We start from the raw sequence: 15,860 nt of genomic DNA on the forward strand, positions 1-15,860 counted from the left end.
TTCTGATTCTCCTTAATATTCTGAGCCAAGGTCTTTTCTCTGTAATCTCTTTATCCCATCCTTCTCTATTCTAAAGGTTAAGTATCCTGGAATATTTAATTCCCAGCCCTGGTCACTTTGCAACCTTATCTCCCTAATGGCTATTAGATCATGGCCATTTATTTATACTTGTGCCATCAATATGTCTATCTTATCACAAGTGCTGCTTGCATTCAGATAAAGTGTCTTCAGTTTTGTTTCTTTACTGTTTTCCTTACTGTGACTCTACACTTATGTCCGTACACTCTGTCCCTTCCTGCCAGACTCCAAAAGTCATTACTTACTTCACTGCCCTGATCTATTTGTCCTTTCTCTTTAGTTTTCTAAACTTCCCTACCTTATCCTGCACCCTTCCCCTCTCCCAACCAAGCTACATAACTTAAAGCTTTGTTTTAAACTGGTCACTTCAGTTGATGGGACACTAGTCCCAGCCCATTTCAGGTGAAGCCCTGAATGGAACAGCTCCCTTTTTCCCCAGTACTGGTGCCAATGCTTCACGAACTGAAGCCCATTCCTCCCACGTCAGTCACCGAGCTACATATTCAATTCTCCAATCATATTGGCCCTTTGCCAACTTGCACATGGATCAGGCAGTAATCCAGAAGTTATTACCTTTGTGATTTTGCTTTTTAATTTGAACCTTAAATGCTCAAACTCTCTTAACAGAGCTTCAGCGCTGTCTTTTCTATGTCATTGGCTCCTGTGTGGACCAGCACATTTGGATCTTTTCCTGCTCATTCCAAGTTCCTTTCCTGCCAACCCTGGAACTAGTCAGGAAGCACTGCCTTTGGCATTCATGTTCATGGCTGCAGTGTGCCTCTCCCCCTTACTATACCGTTCCCAACACCACTATATCCCTTTACACCTTCACAAGGTGGATGGTCTTGTGTACCATGGTGCTGTGAACAGTTTGCTCATCATCCCTGCAGTGACAACAAGAACTACTCAAGTAGAGGGGTGAGGCTCCTCCAACTGCCTTCTGGATCCCCATACCTGCATCCCTCGCAGTCACACCCACCTGTCCCCTTCACTGACCATTTCTGCAGTGCTTAATTGAAGGGACAAAGTTTTCAGGTAACTGCCCCCTCTTTGTGCTTCACGGTGTCCGAATCTCAGACCCAAGCTCATCAGCTCTGAGCTGAAGTTGCTTGAGCTGCAGACACTTACTGCAGATGTGGTTGCCATGGACAACAACATCAGCCTGTCGATACTCCACCTGCAACACATCACCTGCCCATAATGGATGCCTTAACTTAATTACTCAATGTACTCAATAAGTTAATTGGTTATCAACTAGCTATCTATAAGAAAAGATAAGATATCTTTATTAGTCACATGTACATCAAAACACAGTGAAATGCATCTTTTGCATAGAGTGTTTTGGGGGGGGCAGCCCGCAAGTGTCGCCATGCTTCTGGCGCCAACATAGCATGCCCACAACTTCCTAACCCGTACGTCTTTGGAATGTGGGAGGAAACTGGAGCACCCAGAGGAAACCCACGCAGACACGGGGAGAATGTGCAAACTCCTTACAGACAGTGGCCGGAATTGAACCCGGTTCGCTGGCGCTGTAAAGTGTTACGCTAACCACTACACTACCATGCCTGCCCTCTTGTTGCTAATTGTGCTTCAAGATATCAGTTTTAATTAAATTTGTGCAGTAGATTATAATTTAGTGCAAACCCTTCAAAGATGGTGAGGAGAAAGCTACAATCTCACCAACCAAATTATCACAGACTCACCATCAGATTACCTCACTGAATTAAAGAGCTGCATTTAATCTGGTAGTACTGCCTTTAAATAGAAAACTGCAGTGATGCCCTTGCCTCATTGAGACCCTTCCCTCACCAAAATCTACACACCGGAGGCACAGCGCATGCTGACTGCTGCACCCCCTGATCTCAAGTACGGCCTCCTGACACCTCTGCTCGACACTGGCTCCACTCCCTCAGTGCAAGCCTCAGCTCCTCAAATCTGTAGCAGCATAACGATTCACAAACTACACAGTATCTTCTTAATTTGACAACATTCATCGACTGTTTGAGGTCTGTTTGATTTATCTATTCCAGTCCAGGGGAAGGATCGACTGTCGATTTCCCTCCACAGATGCTGCCTGACCCATTGCGTTCCTCCAGCACTTTATTTGTTGCTCCAGGTTGCAGTCTCTTGTGTCCTCCTCCTGATTTATCTAATCTCCTTCAAAGGCTGTACAGAGTTATCGAGGCTGAGTGGGCAGAACCTTGTTGTGTGCTCGTGTTGTGCTCTGAAGCACTTTTCCAGTCTGACACTGGGTGCAGTACCAGGGGTCTGCTGGCCTGTCAGCTGGGACATTAAACCCAGGACCCTCTTCACATGATGTAAAACATCCAATGGATCTATTTAAAGAAAGCACAAGGGAGGGTGTTTCTCATATTCACCAGTGTCCTGACATCCATAGTCCCAGTGTCCAGGACAGAACTGGGAGTTTATTTCATTGTGAATTTATTTCTAAGGCAAGTAAAACAGACAAGTGCTGTAGGTGACAGGCTGCTGTCCTCGTCTAGATGCCAGGCAGTCTGCAGGGGTTAGTTAAACACGCTTTATACTTGTAATTATCAAAAAGAAAACAAACTGTAACTTTTAAGCAACACACAAAGTGCTGGAGGAACTGGGCAAGTCAGGCAGCATCTATGAAGGGAAATGGACAGCCAACATTGGTCCACCTATCACTGCTCTGCTTTTCCCTCCTATATATTGGGCTTTCCCCAGTCCTGAAGAAGGGTCCTGACCCAAAATGCTGACCGCCTGCTTTTCTCCACGGATGCTGCCTGGCCTGCTGAGTTTCTCCAGCATCATCCTGTTTTTCAGACGACGTTTTGGGTTAAGACCCTCCATTGGACCCGATGTCCTGATGAAGGGTCTCTACCCAAAACATCGAAAGTCCACTTCCCTCCACAGATGCTGCCAGACCCGCTGAGTTCCTCCAGCGCTTTGTGTGTTGCTCCAGATTCCAGCGTCTGCAGTCTCTCTGGTGTCTCCAAACTGTAACTTTTTCATCTTTCTTTCTTTCTTCCTAAATCAGGGCTTCTTTATAGGACGGGGCAACAAGTTGGGGGAGCCCATCCCTGTATCCCAGGCCCACGAGCATATCTTTGGCATGGTTCTTATGAATGACTGGAGCGGTAAGACTAACTGTTGGTCATTGCCTCAGCAGTCAGATGTTCTGTACTGTGTGGAAAAGACCTGTGATGTGCAGGAGAAAGAGCTTTGCCACAGCACAATGCTTGAAATCATGATCATAACTTGCTCTGTCAGTTCCTATGTTTCTACGTAAGAGGTAGTCCTTCTTTTCTATGTAATGGAAAGGGCAAAAGGCTGGGGAATACACAGCAGGTCAGTCAGAGCTGGAAACAGGAAGGATGATGCATCATATTCTTCTCCTTGATGTACATCGAACCAGGCAGAACTTACAAGGCCCCCACCAACCCTGTACTCCCCATTGCAATGACCAGTCCCAATCCCATTCCCTCACTGACCTCACATCCTTTCTGTTATCCACCAAACTGATCCAATCTTAAGTGCTGGTCTGAGTCCTGCTTCAATCATTAACCCCAGAAATGAATCCAACGCCCAGCTCTTTGTAGAATACTTCTTCCTGCCCTCAGGCCTGCTGCCCCATTTAATAAGACCTTGACATCTGAATGTAACCTCAACTCCAGCTTCCTGCCAAGCCCCTGTAACCCCCATCCACAGCCCACATCCTCAACAAGTAGACAAACTGATGAGGGGTCTGGACAGAGGGGAGAGGGGATTATCATTTTCTTGAGCTCCTCCCTCCCCTCCAACTCCTGATTTCTGGATGTTACTTGTATCCCCTAGGATGAAGATTAATGGCCACTTAATGCAACCTCCAACTTGTTTCCCAACATTAATTCCCCAGCCTCGCTTTCTGCAGGACGAAAGCTCACTTTGTCACCGCTTCCCTTTTTTAAGTATCAGTAGAAACTCCTGCTGTCATTACATTTCTGAATACCTTTATATTGTTCACTAATTTTGACTCAAAGTCTTATCTTCATTCCTATCCTGAAACTGATCCACAGCCCAATCCTCATCCCTATCCTCAGGCCGCATCTTCACACCCACCCTCCAGTCCCATTTGCATTCTCACTCCCAACCTGTCCCCTCTTCCTTGCTCCCCTCCTCCTTCCCATCCTATGTCCACATTATCATTTCGTCGTCATTCCCATCTTCCCATCTTTACTCGGGATGTTGGGCTGGGATTACTAGATTCATGCACACGTCCTGATTCTTTCCCACTTTATTCATCGTTCTCCCACTCGGTTGGTAATAGAACCTACCCGTAAGCCTCTATCCATCCAGATGACCAACTACAGTCTTATTGTCAAAGATTTCAGTGTTAAAACTCAATTAATCCTAAAGAGTGGAACTTGGTGGAGATTAGAGAGTGAGACATTTGCGATAAGGTTGTTTTGAACCTATTGTTGCCCATCTGCCTTCAGCCTGATATTGGTTTGGTATTTTACAGCTCGAGATATTCAAAAATGGGAGTACGTTCCCCTTGGGCCATTTCTGGGGAAGAGCTTTGGAACGACTATATCTCCCTGGGTCATAACAATGGAAGCTCTGCTGCCGTTTGTAGTGGCCAATCCAGTACAGGTAAGTGGCTGGGTTACCAAGTAACTGGCTGGTTTTATGTCAATTTAACCTTGAAGATACAACTGATTTAGTTGATTAGAGTGAAAGTCTTTCTTCGAAGTGTGGTCACTGTTGTAAAAGATTGCAGTCAATTTAGCACAGCAGTTTCCTACAAAACACAACGAAATAAATGATCAGATTTCAGAAATGATGATTGAGGATGAAGTATTGTTTGGGACATGGCAGATGACTACCTGTGCTCTTTGGGATAGTGCCATGGAATAGTTACTCTCAGCGATGGAGCAGGCAGTTTCCCGATTTGATGTTCCCTGCCACTGTTCCCTCCAGTGACGCAGGGCCAGCCTCAAGTCCCTGCTTTAGAGCTTGGCCCACAAAGCGCTGATTGCAAAGTGGGAGTGGTGCCCTTGAACCACCACTGAATACACTATCCATTTGGCCCGTCTATCCTGGCTCTCTGTGGAGCAATCCCATCAGCTTCCACTTCCCTGGTCTTGCCCCACAAATCTCCACTGAGTTCCCTGTTGAAAACCTTATCGGTTCTGTTTCCACTTTCCCTCCGGACACTGAGTTCCAAACCATCACCACTCTCCACGTACAATAAAGCTCTTGTTCACAACTACCCCTCGCCCCACCTTATCTCTTTGCCCAAAATTCCGACACTGTGGCCCTGTTCTTTGAACCATCACGTCTGGGAATGACTTCCCTCTATTTACCTCCTCTAAACTGGCAATGACTTTGTCCTCCTCTGTCATCTCCAAGGAGAACAACCCAGTTCCCCATCGAACCCTGGAGCTGAGATCCCTCAGCCTGCAACCATCACTTCTGCCCTCTCTCACCTTCACATCCTTCTTAAGGTTAGATGATTAGAATTGGAGACAATGGTCTAGTGGTGAGCATTTTACAACGGCTCAGCAAAACCTTCCACTTGTGTGCTCTGTGTCTCTGTCTGTGAATCCCAGAATTGCACATGTTTTGAAGCCACTCTCTCAGCATGTCCTGCTACTTTCTAAGATATAGGTGCAAGTACACCCTGTACAGATCCACACACCTCGACTCCATTCTCGTCGATCTCCATCTGCCAAATTTTACCCCTTAAACCTCCTCTTTACTAGTTCCATCTGCCACTCACCTGCACATTCGCCTGGTCTTATTACCGTCCTCACAACTGACCACACCCTCAGGTTTTGTGCCAGCTAAAAAACTTAAGATTCTACCCTGCATGTCCTAGTCATTAATATACATCAGAGAAATCAGAGTGCGAGCACTGAGCCCTGGGGATCTCCACAGTCTGTCTTCTCAAGTCTGAAACATTCCCTTCAACCTGTTTTGTTACCTAATCAAATGTATTCAGCCTTTAACAAATGCACTCTGGATGCCTTTTATCAACTCAGGCTTCTACAAGTCTCATTGGTGTTGTCCGTAATATTGTTTCTAAATGCTTCCCCACCACTCAGGTTGGACTGACCACCTTGCGTTGCCAGACATGACCTTGAACTCTACTTTGAACAAGGGTATTGACCCTCTTCTGGCAATTCCCCTATATCTAGGGAGAATTGGGCAATTGTGCTGTGCCCTTCTACAGCTGCATCCCCACTTTCCTCAACACTGCCTGTTTTTTTTCTGTATCTTCTCCTCATCACTTTTCACTGTAATCACCTCTACGATCTCCTTTCCACTCGGACTTGGTGGTATCCTACTTCTTGGTAAAGGTAGATACTTATTTGGTATTCCAGCTATGCCCTGCACCTCTTTGGTCCTTTTGCTAGTCTAGTAGATATCACACTACTGTACTTAGCATTGAACCAACATTCTGTAGGAGTGGTTGTTGAGTTTTAAATATCTAATGTAGTTTGGAATGTCAGTTCATCATTCTATCGATGTTTGAATTGCGTAGGATCCCAAGCCTTTGCCCTACCTGTGTAGCGATGATCCATACACATTTGACATCAACCTTTTTGTCTCCATTAAAGGTGAGTTACGCAGAAAATTTCAGTGTGTCATGCATCACTTTTTTAAATTTGGGGCAACAATTAAAATTGATAATTTTAAAAAGTCAATTGAGTAGCATGACATTATTTTATTAACATAATTTATAACTACAGACTGTCCCCAGGTAATGAATGGATTCCATTTTTACAGGTGTCCAGAAGTTGATTCTGTCCATTAGTCAGAAAATACACCAAATCACTCAGTGAGGTAACCACACCTCCACAGTGTTGTGATGAATGGCATCAAAATCTCATAAGACTGACAAGAAAGGATAATTATCAGAAGTCGTGGGGGGGGGGGTGTGAGTAGAGAGAGGGAGAGAGAGACAGAGAGAGAGAGATAGGGGAAACTCGTTCTGCCATTTGTAAGAATGTATATACAGTATGTACGTTGGACTTTTAAATTTAATAATATCATGGGAATTTATTCGTATGTATGGTGTTCATAAGTCAGGTGTCCATAACCCAGGGACAGCCTGTACCTGGTGAGGTGGAGGAATCATTTCCATCCCTGATGGAAAGGGTTGGTTTCTAATTAAAGATAGAAATGGGAACCTGTACATGAATTCTGGGCAGCGTTCAGGTACTGAATGAATACTGCATCTGTCGTCATCAGGGAAGAGGGTGCTTACAAAGTAATAGCAAGGGAGAAGGTCATTGAAATAATGGATTCCTTAAAAATTGATAGCATGGAGGTGTTAGAAGTGTTGACCGATGCGACTGAGTCAGAGCTGAGAATGTCATGAAAAAAGGAATTAGAAACGTATTTGAAAAAGATTAATAATGGAAGGAAAGTCGTAGAAATGGGAATAGAGAAGAGAACTCCAGATAAGAGCTAAGCCCAGGTGCAGTCAAATCGGGCTGAGTGAGTACTCCAGTTATGTTTCTGCAGTCACACACCTCAAGGTTTGGGCATTTGTACCTCACTGGATTTACTGGAAGTAGGTTGACTGAGAAAAGGGCCTTTGTTATATTGGAAAGCTCAATTCTCGGTGGGGAGTAAGGTTGGGCAGAACCTGCAATTTGTTTTAATGGAACAGTCTACTTTCTAATTGTACTGAGAATGATGATTGCTTAGGGGGTGTAACATATCAATAACTTCATAAGGTTTAATATTCAGCCCACTTACGTGCAAGAATCTGTTTAAAATTTAAGTGCAAGTAAAAATGGACTGAGTTCCATGAAGTATCTTTGTTATTCCATTGAATCTTTTAATTCAAGATTTCAACTATTCGAAATGTTGACATTTGACCTGGCTTCAAGAAATTTTTTCTGTGTTGCTGGCAGGTGAAGAGATGGCTGAAAAGGCAACCATCTGTCGGTCCAACTTCAAGGTGAGATTTGTGCCCTGCATCCTTTCATTTTCCATTGAATCCTACAGCACCACAAGAGGCCAATCAGCTCATTTTGCCCCAGTCAGCTCTTTGAAAGAACTACTCAAAGAGTCCTGCTCCTTTGCATTTTACCAATAACCATGCAGAATTTTCTGATTCAAGTATATTTTCTGTTCCCTTCTGAATGTTACAGTTGTATCTGCTTTATCATCCTCTCCGTGAGGGTGTCCCTGACCCTAAAGATACTTCCCATCCTGCCTGTGACCCCTGAGCCCTGCATCCTCCAGTTACTGAGCCTTCAACCCTGCAGATGCACTTGTCCAGAAGTTGAATTGCACCTAATTTTGGAGCGATGAATGTGCACTAAAGTTGGCACTGATGTCAAATCTGAGACTCCCAAAATAATCATGAAATTGCCTGAAGGAAGCATTAGTGTGATTGACACTTGCAGTGGGGTGGGGGGGGGGGGCGAGGGGAAAGGGGTGTGAAAGTTTCAACGGTGCGTCACTGAATGATGGAGCAGATGCCATTGGGCAGAGGGGTCAGGAACCGCAATCGAACATAAGGGGTCAGAAGCCAGGATTGGGTAGAGGGGGGCAGAAAGCCACAGGTGGGCAGAGGGGACCTGGAGCTGTGATTGGGCAAAGGGGGCTGATGGTCACCATCGGGCAATGGTAGCTGGAGTCGAGATTGAGCAGAGGGGTTGGGAACTCCAGATGGGCATTGGGGGCAGAGGATGAGCTTGGGGGGGGGCACAATCAGACTGAGGATGAGTCAGGGTTGTGATCTCAGACTCTGTAGTGGGTCGTCAACGTTCTCATTAAAATGAAGCTCAGTTGAAACAGTGACTGCTTTATGTAAAGTATGCACCAGCGATGTCCTTTTAAAACAAACAGTCTTCATAGGTAAAGTATGGCTTGCTGAACTGAGTGCTAAAGACTGTCATAAATCATAACCTGTTGATTCAAAATCTGCAGTTAAGCGAATAAAATGAGCTGTGCACAATAACAGTGTCACCGTGCGTCCAAAAAATGATGGGAAAGGAGATTGGTATTGGAATAAATTACACCAGGAAGTGTCCAGTCCAATTTCCTGAGGGTTGGGATTTTAACAGGAGATATGAGCTATCCCTGTGTCACACCCAAAGTCATCGGCTATGAGCTACTAGTGCTAAAAATGAAATGCAAATGAATTTTCTCTCGACCAATCTATATGCAACTACTTGCACTATCAAGAACATTTAGAATTCTGAACCCTTATGAAATGTTCCCTTACCTTCACTATTCTGAAGAGATTCCCAACTCCACTTGTCTGTTACATTACTGAGGTTCTAAATGCCAGGTTTGATAGACCTCCCCCGTGCCCTCTCAAGGCTCTGCTGGAACAGCTGCCCCACGTTCCCTTACTTTGAATATTTCTAATGCTGAGTATCACATGAGATGGTCCTGCAGTGGAAACTGTAGTGTTTGGAAGGATAATGAATGATCTCTGAACTTCTGCATGGAGTTTCTTGATCTCCCATTATACCCCTGGTGGGATACCTTCAGAGCTCCAAGCAAACAACAGCAGACATGGAGTGAGCTTATGTGATGGGTGACTGAGTAGTCTCAATCTCTAAGGATTAAGAGCATGGAATAAGATTTGAATTAGAACTGCTGGCGCAGAGCTTTGCTGATCAGGAGCAGTGATGGACAACTTGCTGACACTCCATCAAATGCCTGGACCAAATGTTGGGTGGCTGCAGATCTCACATTGCGATCTACATTGATAGACAATTCTGCCCATGTCCTAACGCATACCCAGCACCCCCATACATGCTCACCACCCTTGTTTTCAGACCCCTCCATGCCCCCGCTCTCTGTAGAATCTCCTCCAACTCCCCCACTCCCCAACATCTCTGCCTTCCTGGAGCTTTGGTGTTTTGCTCATCCCTGATTTTCATCACTCCATACTTGGCACATGCTGTCAACTACCCGGTCCAAACTGCGAAATCCCTCCCTAAATCCTTTCTCCTTGCTACATTCCTTCAATTCATTTCCTAAAACATGTCCTTTCAGTTATTTGTGGCCTTTCCCCATCTCCTTACATAGCTCAAGGGCAGATGTTCTTTGGTAACTCTTTTAAGAATGGCCTTGGAACCTTTTGGCACATGAAAGGTGACCAGTGTACGTCGGGTTTTGTTGCTGAATGTGTTTCTTTAAACAACAATGAATTCTGTTCCATTCTGTTCTCCACTTCTCTTCAGAACATGTATTGGACCATGAAACAACAGCTGGCTCACCATACAGTTAATGGATGCAATGTAAGGCCGGGAGACCTGTTGGCCTCTGGAACTATCAGTGGCCCCGTGAGTATCAGAGATCTTCCTCCAATCTCATATCTCACATTTCTCACAACTAATAGGAGGCCACTTGGCCCATTGAGTCTATGTTAGCTCGCAGATCAATTCCCCCACTTATTCCCCTATAACCTATGGTCTCTCTCACACGCCCACAAACACCAGGGGCAATTTACAGCAGCCAATTGACCGACCAACCAGCACATCTTTAGGATGTGGGAGGAAACCAGAGCACCCGGGGGGGAGCCCATGCAGTCACAGGGAGAACATGCAAACTCCACACAGACAGCGCCCAAGATCAGGATGGAATCCAGGATACTGGAACTGTGAAGCAGCTGCTGAGCTACCATGATGTTCTTTTTGTTACCCAATGGGAAAGAAATACATGGACAGTTGCAGATCCAACAACACTGGATAATTATGTGTTATTTTTACTGATTAGGTACTATCTTTGCCACATTTCTCTGCATTTGATGCTGAGCTGCAGTCAATTATGCAAGGTTAATATTTATCAAATGGCCACAACATGCTGGAGGCTATGAGCTGAACCACTTGATATTCCCCTGTAAGCATCAAGAGGTTTGGGACTCCATGCAACCTTGCTAGCAGCTCCACCCTGGGGCTTTCCCATCTGTGCTGGTTGATGCTCCATGGTCAGCAAGGCCTCTATGGGCCAAAGGGCCTGCTGTGTGAATCTATAACACATGGGTGGTTGGCACAGACTCAGTGGGCCGAAGGGCCTGTTTCTGTCCTGCATATGGGATGATAAATGGAGGACAAACTCGCTACATTTCCCTGCAGTTACTCTTTGAGAAAGAAGGAGTATTAGTTAACATACCATTTATTAATTAATTCAGTTTTGTTGAATGTTTTAGATTCTTTTATAGCGTTTAAGCTTTCAGTTGTTTTAATAATTAATACATTTACAATGTTCCTAATTGACATTAAATTTTAATAGTTTTTGAATGCTCTTGAAGTCACACTGTGTGTAATGGAATATATCTGGTCATGTTCTCCAGAGCCCAGAGAGCTTTGGCTCAATGTTGGAGCTGTCATGGAAGGGAACAAAAGCCATTGACCTCGGCAGTGGGCACAAGCGCAAATTCCTTCAAGATGGTGATGAAGTTATCTTGACTGGTGAGGCCACAGAGAAAATGGCATTGGGACTCCTTCATTTAAAAGGCAGTTGGATGGGTACATGGATAGGAAAGGTTTTGTGGGATATGGGCCAAATACTGGCAAATAGGACTAGCTCAGCTGGGCCTCATGGTCGGCATGGACAAGTTGGGTTGAAGGGCCTGCTTATGTGCTGTATTAATCTATGTCTCTATTCCAGCATCTGCAGTCTCTTGTGTCTCCAAATAAGTAGCATGGCTTTGAGAGCAGGTCAAAGGCTGGGTATCCTGCAGCGAGTGACTCACTGCCTAAGACCACAAAGCCTTTCCACCATCTACAGGGCGCAAGTCAGGAGTGTGATGGAACACTCTCCCCTTGCCTGGATGGTGCAGCTCCAAGGAGCTCCACACCATCCAAGACAAAGCAGCCCACTTGATTGTCATCCAAATGCATGCCATAAACGTTCATCCCCTCCGCCACTGCCGCACAGCAGCTGCAGAGCACACTGCGACAATTTGCAGAGGGTTCTGCAGCAGCAACTTGCCTCTCCTGCCTATAAGGACAAGGGCAGCAGGTCCAGGGGAACACCATCCTCTGCTGGCTCCTCTCCAAGTTGCACATGTGTCTGACTCGGAAATACAGTCATTGTCACAGGGTCTAAATCCTGGAACTCCCTCCCCAACATCACTGGAGGTATCTTCACCAGCAGGACTGCAGTGGTTCTAGCTGGCTCACCACCACCTTCTCATGGGCGATTAGGGATGGGCAGTAGACGCCGGCTTTACCAGTGACACCCTCATTCCATAAATAGAAAAAGTGCCAGCAGCACACCTGGAAATGGGGAACATGCTCAGCTTGTATCTCTTTACCTTGAGCTGTGGGTTCTGTGAGTCCCATCTGTTCTCTCGTAAAGAAAGAAGGAATTCGTATGTACAACTAGGTAAACAATTTTTAAAAATAAAATGATAGATAATTGCACAATAATTGCTGCAGCGTATAAAGAAAATAAAGGACTTGCATCTGCATACAGCACAGAAACAGGCCCTTCAGCCCACTGACTCCATGCTGACCATTGAGCACTCATTTACACTAATCCCATTTTAAGATAAGATAAAATCTCTTTATTGGTCAAATGTACATCGAAGCACACAGTGAAATGTATCTTTTGCGTAGAGTGTTCTGGGGGCAGCCCACAAGTGTCACCACACTTCCGGCGCCAACATAGCATGCCCACAACTTCCTAACCCGTACATCTTTGGAATGTGGGAGGAAACCCATGCAGACGTGGGGAGAACGTACAAACTCCTTACAGACAGTAGCCAGAATTGAACCCGGGTCACTGGCGCTGTAATAGCGTTATGCTCACCGCTACACTACTGTGCCTGCAAAATCCCCCCACATTTCCATCATCTCCCCAACCCCCCCCACCCCCCCCCCCCCCCCCCCCCCCCCCCCCCCCCCCCCCCCCCCCCACATTCTACCACTCACCTACACACCAGGGGCAACTTACAGCGGCCAATGCCACACGACTTTGGGGTGTGGGAGGAACCTGGAGCATCAGGCAGAATGGTCCACACGGACAGCACTGGAGATCAGGATGGAACCCGGTCACTGGAGCTAGAGGCAGAAGCTCCACTGGCTGTGCCACTGTGGCTACTTTTGGTAATTGGATGAGCAAGACGAAGCAAAATAACTGCTATCAGTGAGTGAACTCCAGCACCGGCCCTGGTGAAGTGACGGTGCTTTCTGTGCCATTAGGGGTTCTTTATATAGAACTGGTAGACAGGTTTGCTCCACTTCTGTTCAGTGGGGAGGAGAAGTGTTGAAGTTATCACCTGGTATCAGTGTCTGAGGGAGAAAAGCATAGGCCATCTATGGGTGGGCAGGCCAGGGATCTGAAATTGGGAACAAGGGATAAACCATCCCTCATCAAAGTGCATTCACTGTATAAGTGGGCTCAGCCACAAACTATAATCTGAGAGTTGTTCCATCTTGTTTTAATTACACTTAATGCATTGAAAAGCAATGTTAATGTGAAAGAAGGCAAACTGCTGGAGGAGCTCAGTGGGTCGAGCAGCTTCTTGGGGTAAAGGAATCGTTGATGTTTCGGATTGAAGCTCTGCATCGGGACCGGGGTTTTGACCCAAAACATCAACAGTTTCTTCCCCCCACAGATGCTGCTCGACCCCCTGGGTTCCTCCAGCAGATTGTTTGTTGCTCCAGATTCCAGCATCTGCAGTCTCTTGTGTCTCCCGTGTTAATGTAATTTTACTTTTATTTTTCAGGTTTTTGCCAGGGCAATGGATATCGAATAGGCTTTGGCGAATGTGCTGGAAAAGTCCTTCCAGCAATTCAGAAGTAATCTACTGAACATGTTGTGACTGAAGAGTGAGGGATGGAGCCTGGTTTCTCCTGTGACGATTACTTGGTGGAATTGCTCTTGACCGAGTGCCCCGTCAGTCCACACTTACACCTCAGGAGGCAGCTCATCTCACAATTCAATGCTGGAATTTGTATTGCCTTTAAAATGAAATCTGACTATATCTTGTTAATTGCATTGTGAGGAAGGGGACGTTAATTCTCTGCTGAACTTTGAGCAAAACCCTTAGAGAATATTTCAGAATTAACTGCTGCAGAATGATGACATTTTAATAAAAGTTGTCATTGAGAGGATGATTGTGTTTGAAGCTTCTATCAGATGTAAATAAGGAAGGCTTCTTGCATTTATATAGCACCTTTCATGAGCCTCCGGATGCTCCAATGTACCTCACAACCTCTGAAGTACTTTTGTACGAGTTGTAATTTAGCATCATCCAATTTAGCCAGAAAATCCTGCAAACACCAACGGGCAGATAATCAGTTTCAGTGATGTAGGTTGAGAACATGCAGGAGAACTCTGGTGCTCTTATTCTTGGAGAGCATAGAAATCAAATGCATTGAACATGAAATCTACTCCCAGAGCCACTTTGTATAATCAATCATAGAGTAATGAGATTGCTTTAGTTATTAAGGTGATCAGAGTTAGTCGTCACTTAATTTTCAATTGAATTATAAGGATCTTTGCTAGACGGAATGCATCCACTCCTCAGGATGGGATAGAAAGGGCAACATGACAAATATTTAATAGGAAAAGGGACAGTACCAGGGAGCTTGTGGAGACTGAAACTTCTACCTATGTTTAAGAATGACGATGGAACATGTTACAGGCCCTCCCCAGGTTATGAATGCCTAACTTTTGGACACCCCATACATATAAGGAGCTCCCATAAATATTGTTAAATTTAAAGGAGAGGCAGTCTTAAAAAAAGCCTGTTTGCATGTAACCATCCCGCAGTAATCAGACACCATTGTCTCAAAGAACACTGCCAGTTTCTCCAGGGAGGCCACTTAAGAGAGCTGTTTTGAACTTGACAACAATCACTTCTATTGATACTTGTGCAACCATACTCTGTTAAACGATGTAACATCCACTGATACTTCAAGCTTATCAAAACCAGCCATTGAGCGTGGGACATCCCAATTCTGTATCATTGTAACTAGGCAGGAGGAGACAATAAATAAATGTTCATGTTAATTGGCCCTCTTTGACACCATTCATTACAATACTGTGGAGGTAATGTATCAAGTGACTTTGTGTATTTTCCAATTTATGGAAAAATCAACTCATGCAGGTCTGTTAAAACGGAACCCGTTTGTAACACAGGGACAGCCTGTAGAGAGTCATACAGCACAGAAACAGGTTCTTCAGACCACCGAGTCCACACCAGCCATCAAGCACCCATTTACACCACTCCAACATTAACCCCCTGATCTTAAATCTACCCTCTTTCCCCCAACCCAACCAGATTTGACGACTACACACTGGGGGAAATTCGTTGTGGCCAATTAACCTACCAATCTGCATCTGAGGAAAAACAAGCACAAACTCCCCAGTCCAGAGGTGAGGATTGAACCTGGGTCGCTGGGAGCCGTGAGGCAGCAGCTCTACCAGCTGTGTCACGATGACGCCCTGTTACCCAGTAAACACACAGTCAGCCTAATGTCAGTGACAGGGAAATTACAAATCCTTCCAAAGGAAAATATATAAAAAAATCCAGAGCAAAAATAAAGTAATAAATAGTCAATATGGATATCTAAAATGTAACTGTTGCTTGACTGTTGACTGTTGAAACTGCTTACCAGCTTTATTGAATTATTTGAAGACAAAGACAGAGACAGAGAGGAGAAAAGGATAACATTGTTGATATAATGCGCCTATATTTTCAAAAGGCGTGGAACAGGTGGCATATAAAAGGCAAATGAACATTGGAGCAGTCATGGTCAGGAGACTGGTGCAATATGTTAGAACCCATGGGATCCAGGGTAAGCTGACAAACCGGATCTGAAATT

At 45.2% G+C, this 15,860-nt stretch overlaps 1 protein-coding gene across 2 annotated transcripts in view; it reads left to right on the top strand.

Moving 5' to 3' along the window:
* Positions 1-15,045, top strand: part of fah (fumarylacetoacetate hydrolase (fumarylacetoacetase)) — a 44,838-nt gene extending 29,793 nt beyond the window's left edge. For both annotated transcript variants that reach the window (XM_052040358.1, XM_052040357.1), the window contains 7 exons: positions 3,101-3,200; positions 4,565-4,695; positions 6,590-6,665; positions 7,971-8,017; positions 10,263-10,364; positions 11,375-11,492; positions 13,757-15,045. In XM_052040358.1, the coding sequence (XP_051896318.1) occupies positions 3,101-3,200; positions 4,565-4,695; positions 6,590-6,665; positions 7,971-8,017; positions 10,263-10,364; positions 11,375-11,492; positions 13,757-13,833 (651 nt within the window). In that variant the 3' untranslated portion in view covers positions 13,834-15,045. The remainder of the gene's footprint in view (positions 1-3,100; positions 3,201-4,564; positions 4,696-6,589; positions 6,666-7,970; positions 8,018-10,262; positions 10,365-11,374; positions 11,493-13,756) is intronic.
* The last annotated feature ends 815 nt before the right edge of the window (positions 15,046-15,860 follow it).

Source organism: Pristis pectinata, chromosome 28 (genome assembly GCF_009764475.1).
Source record: "Pristis pectinata isolate sPriPec2 chromosome 28, sPriPec2.1.pri, whole genome shotgun sequence".
NCBI classification, from domain to species: domain Eukaryota; kingdom Metazoa; phylum Chordata; class Chondrichthyes; order Rhinopristiformes; family Pristidae; genus Pristis; species Pristis pectinata.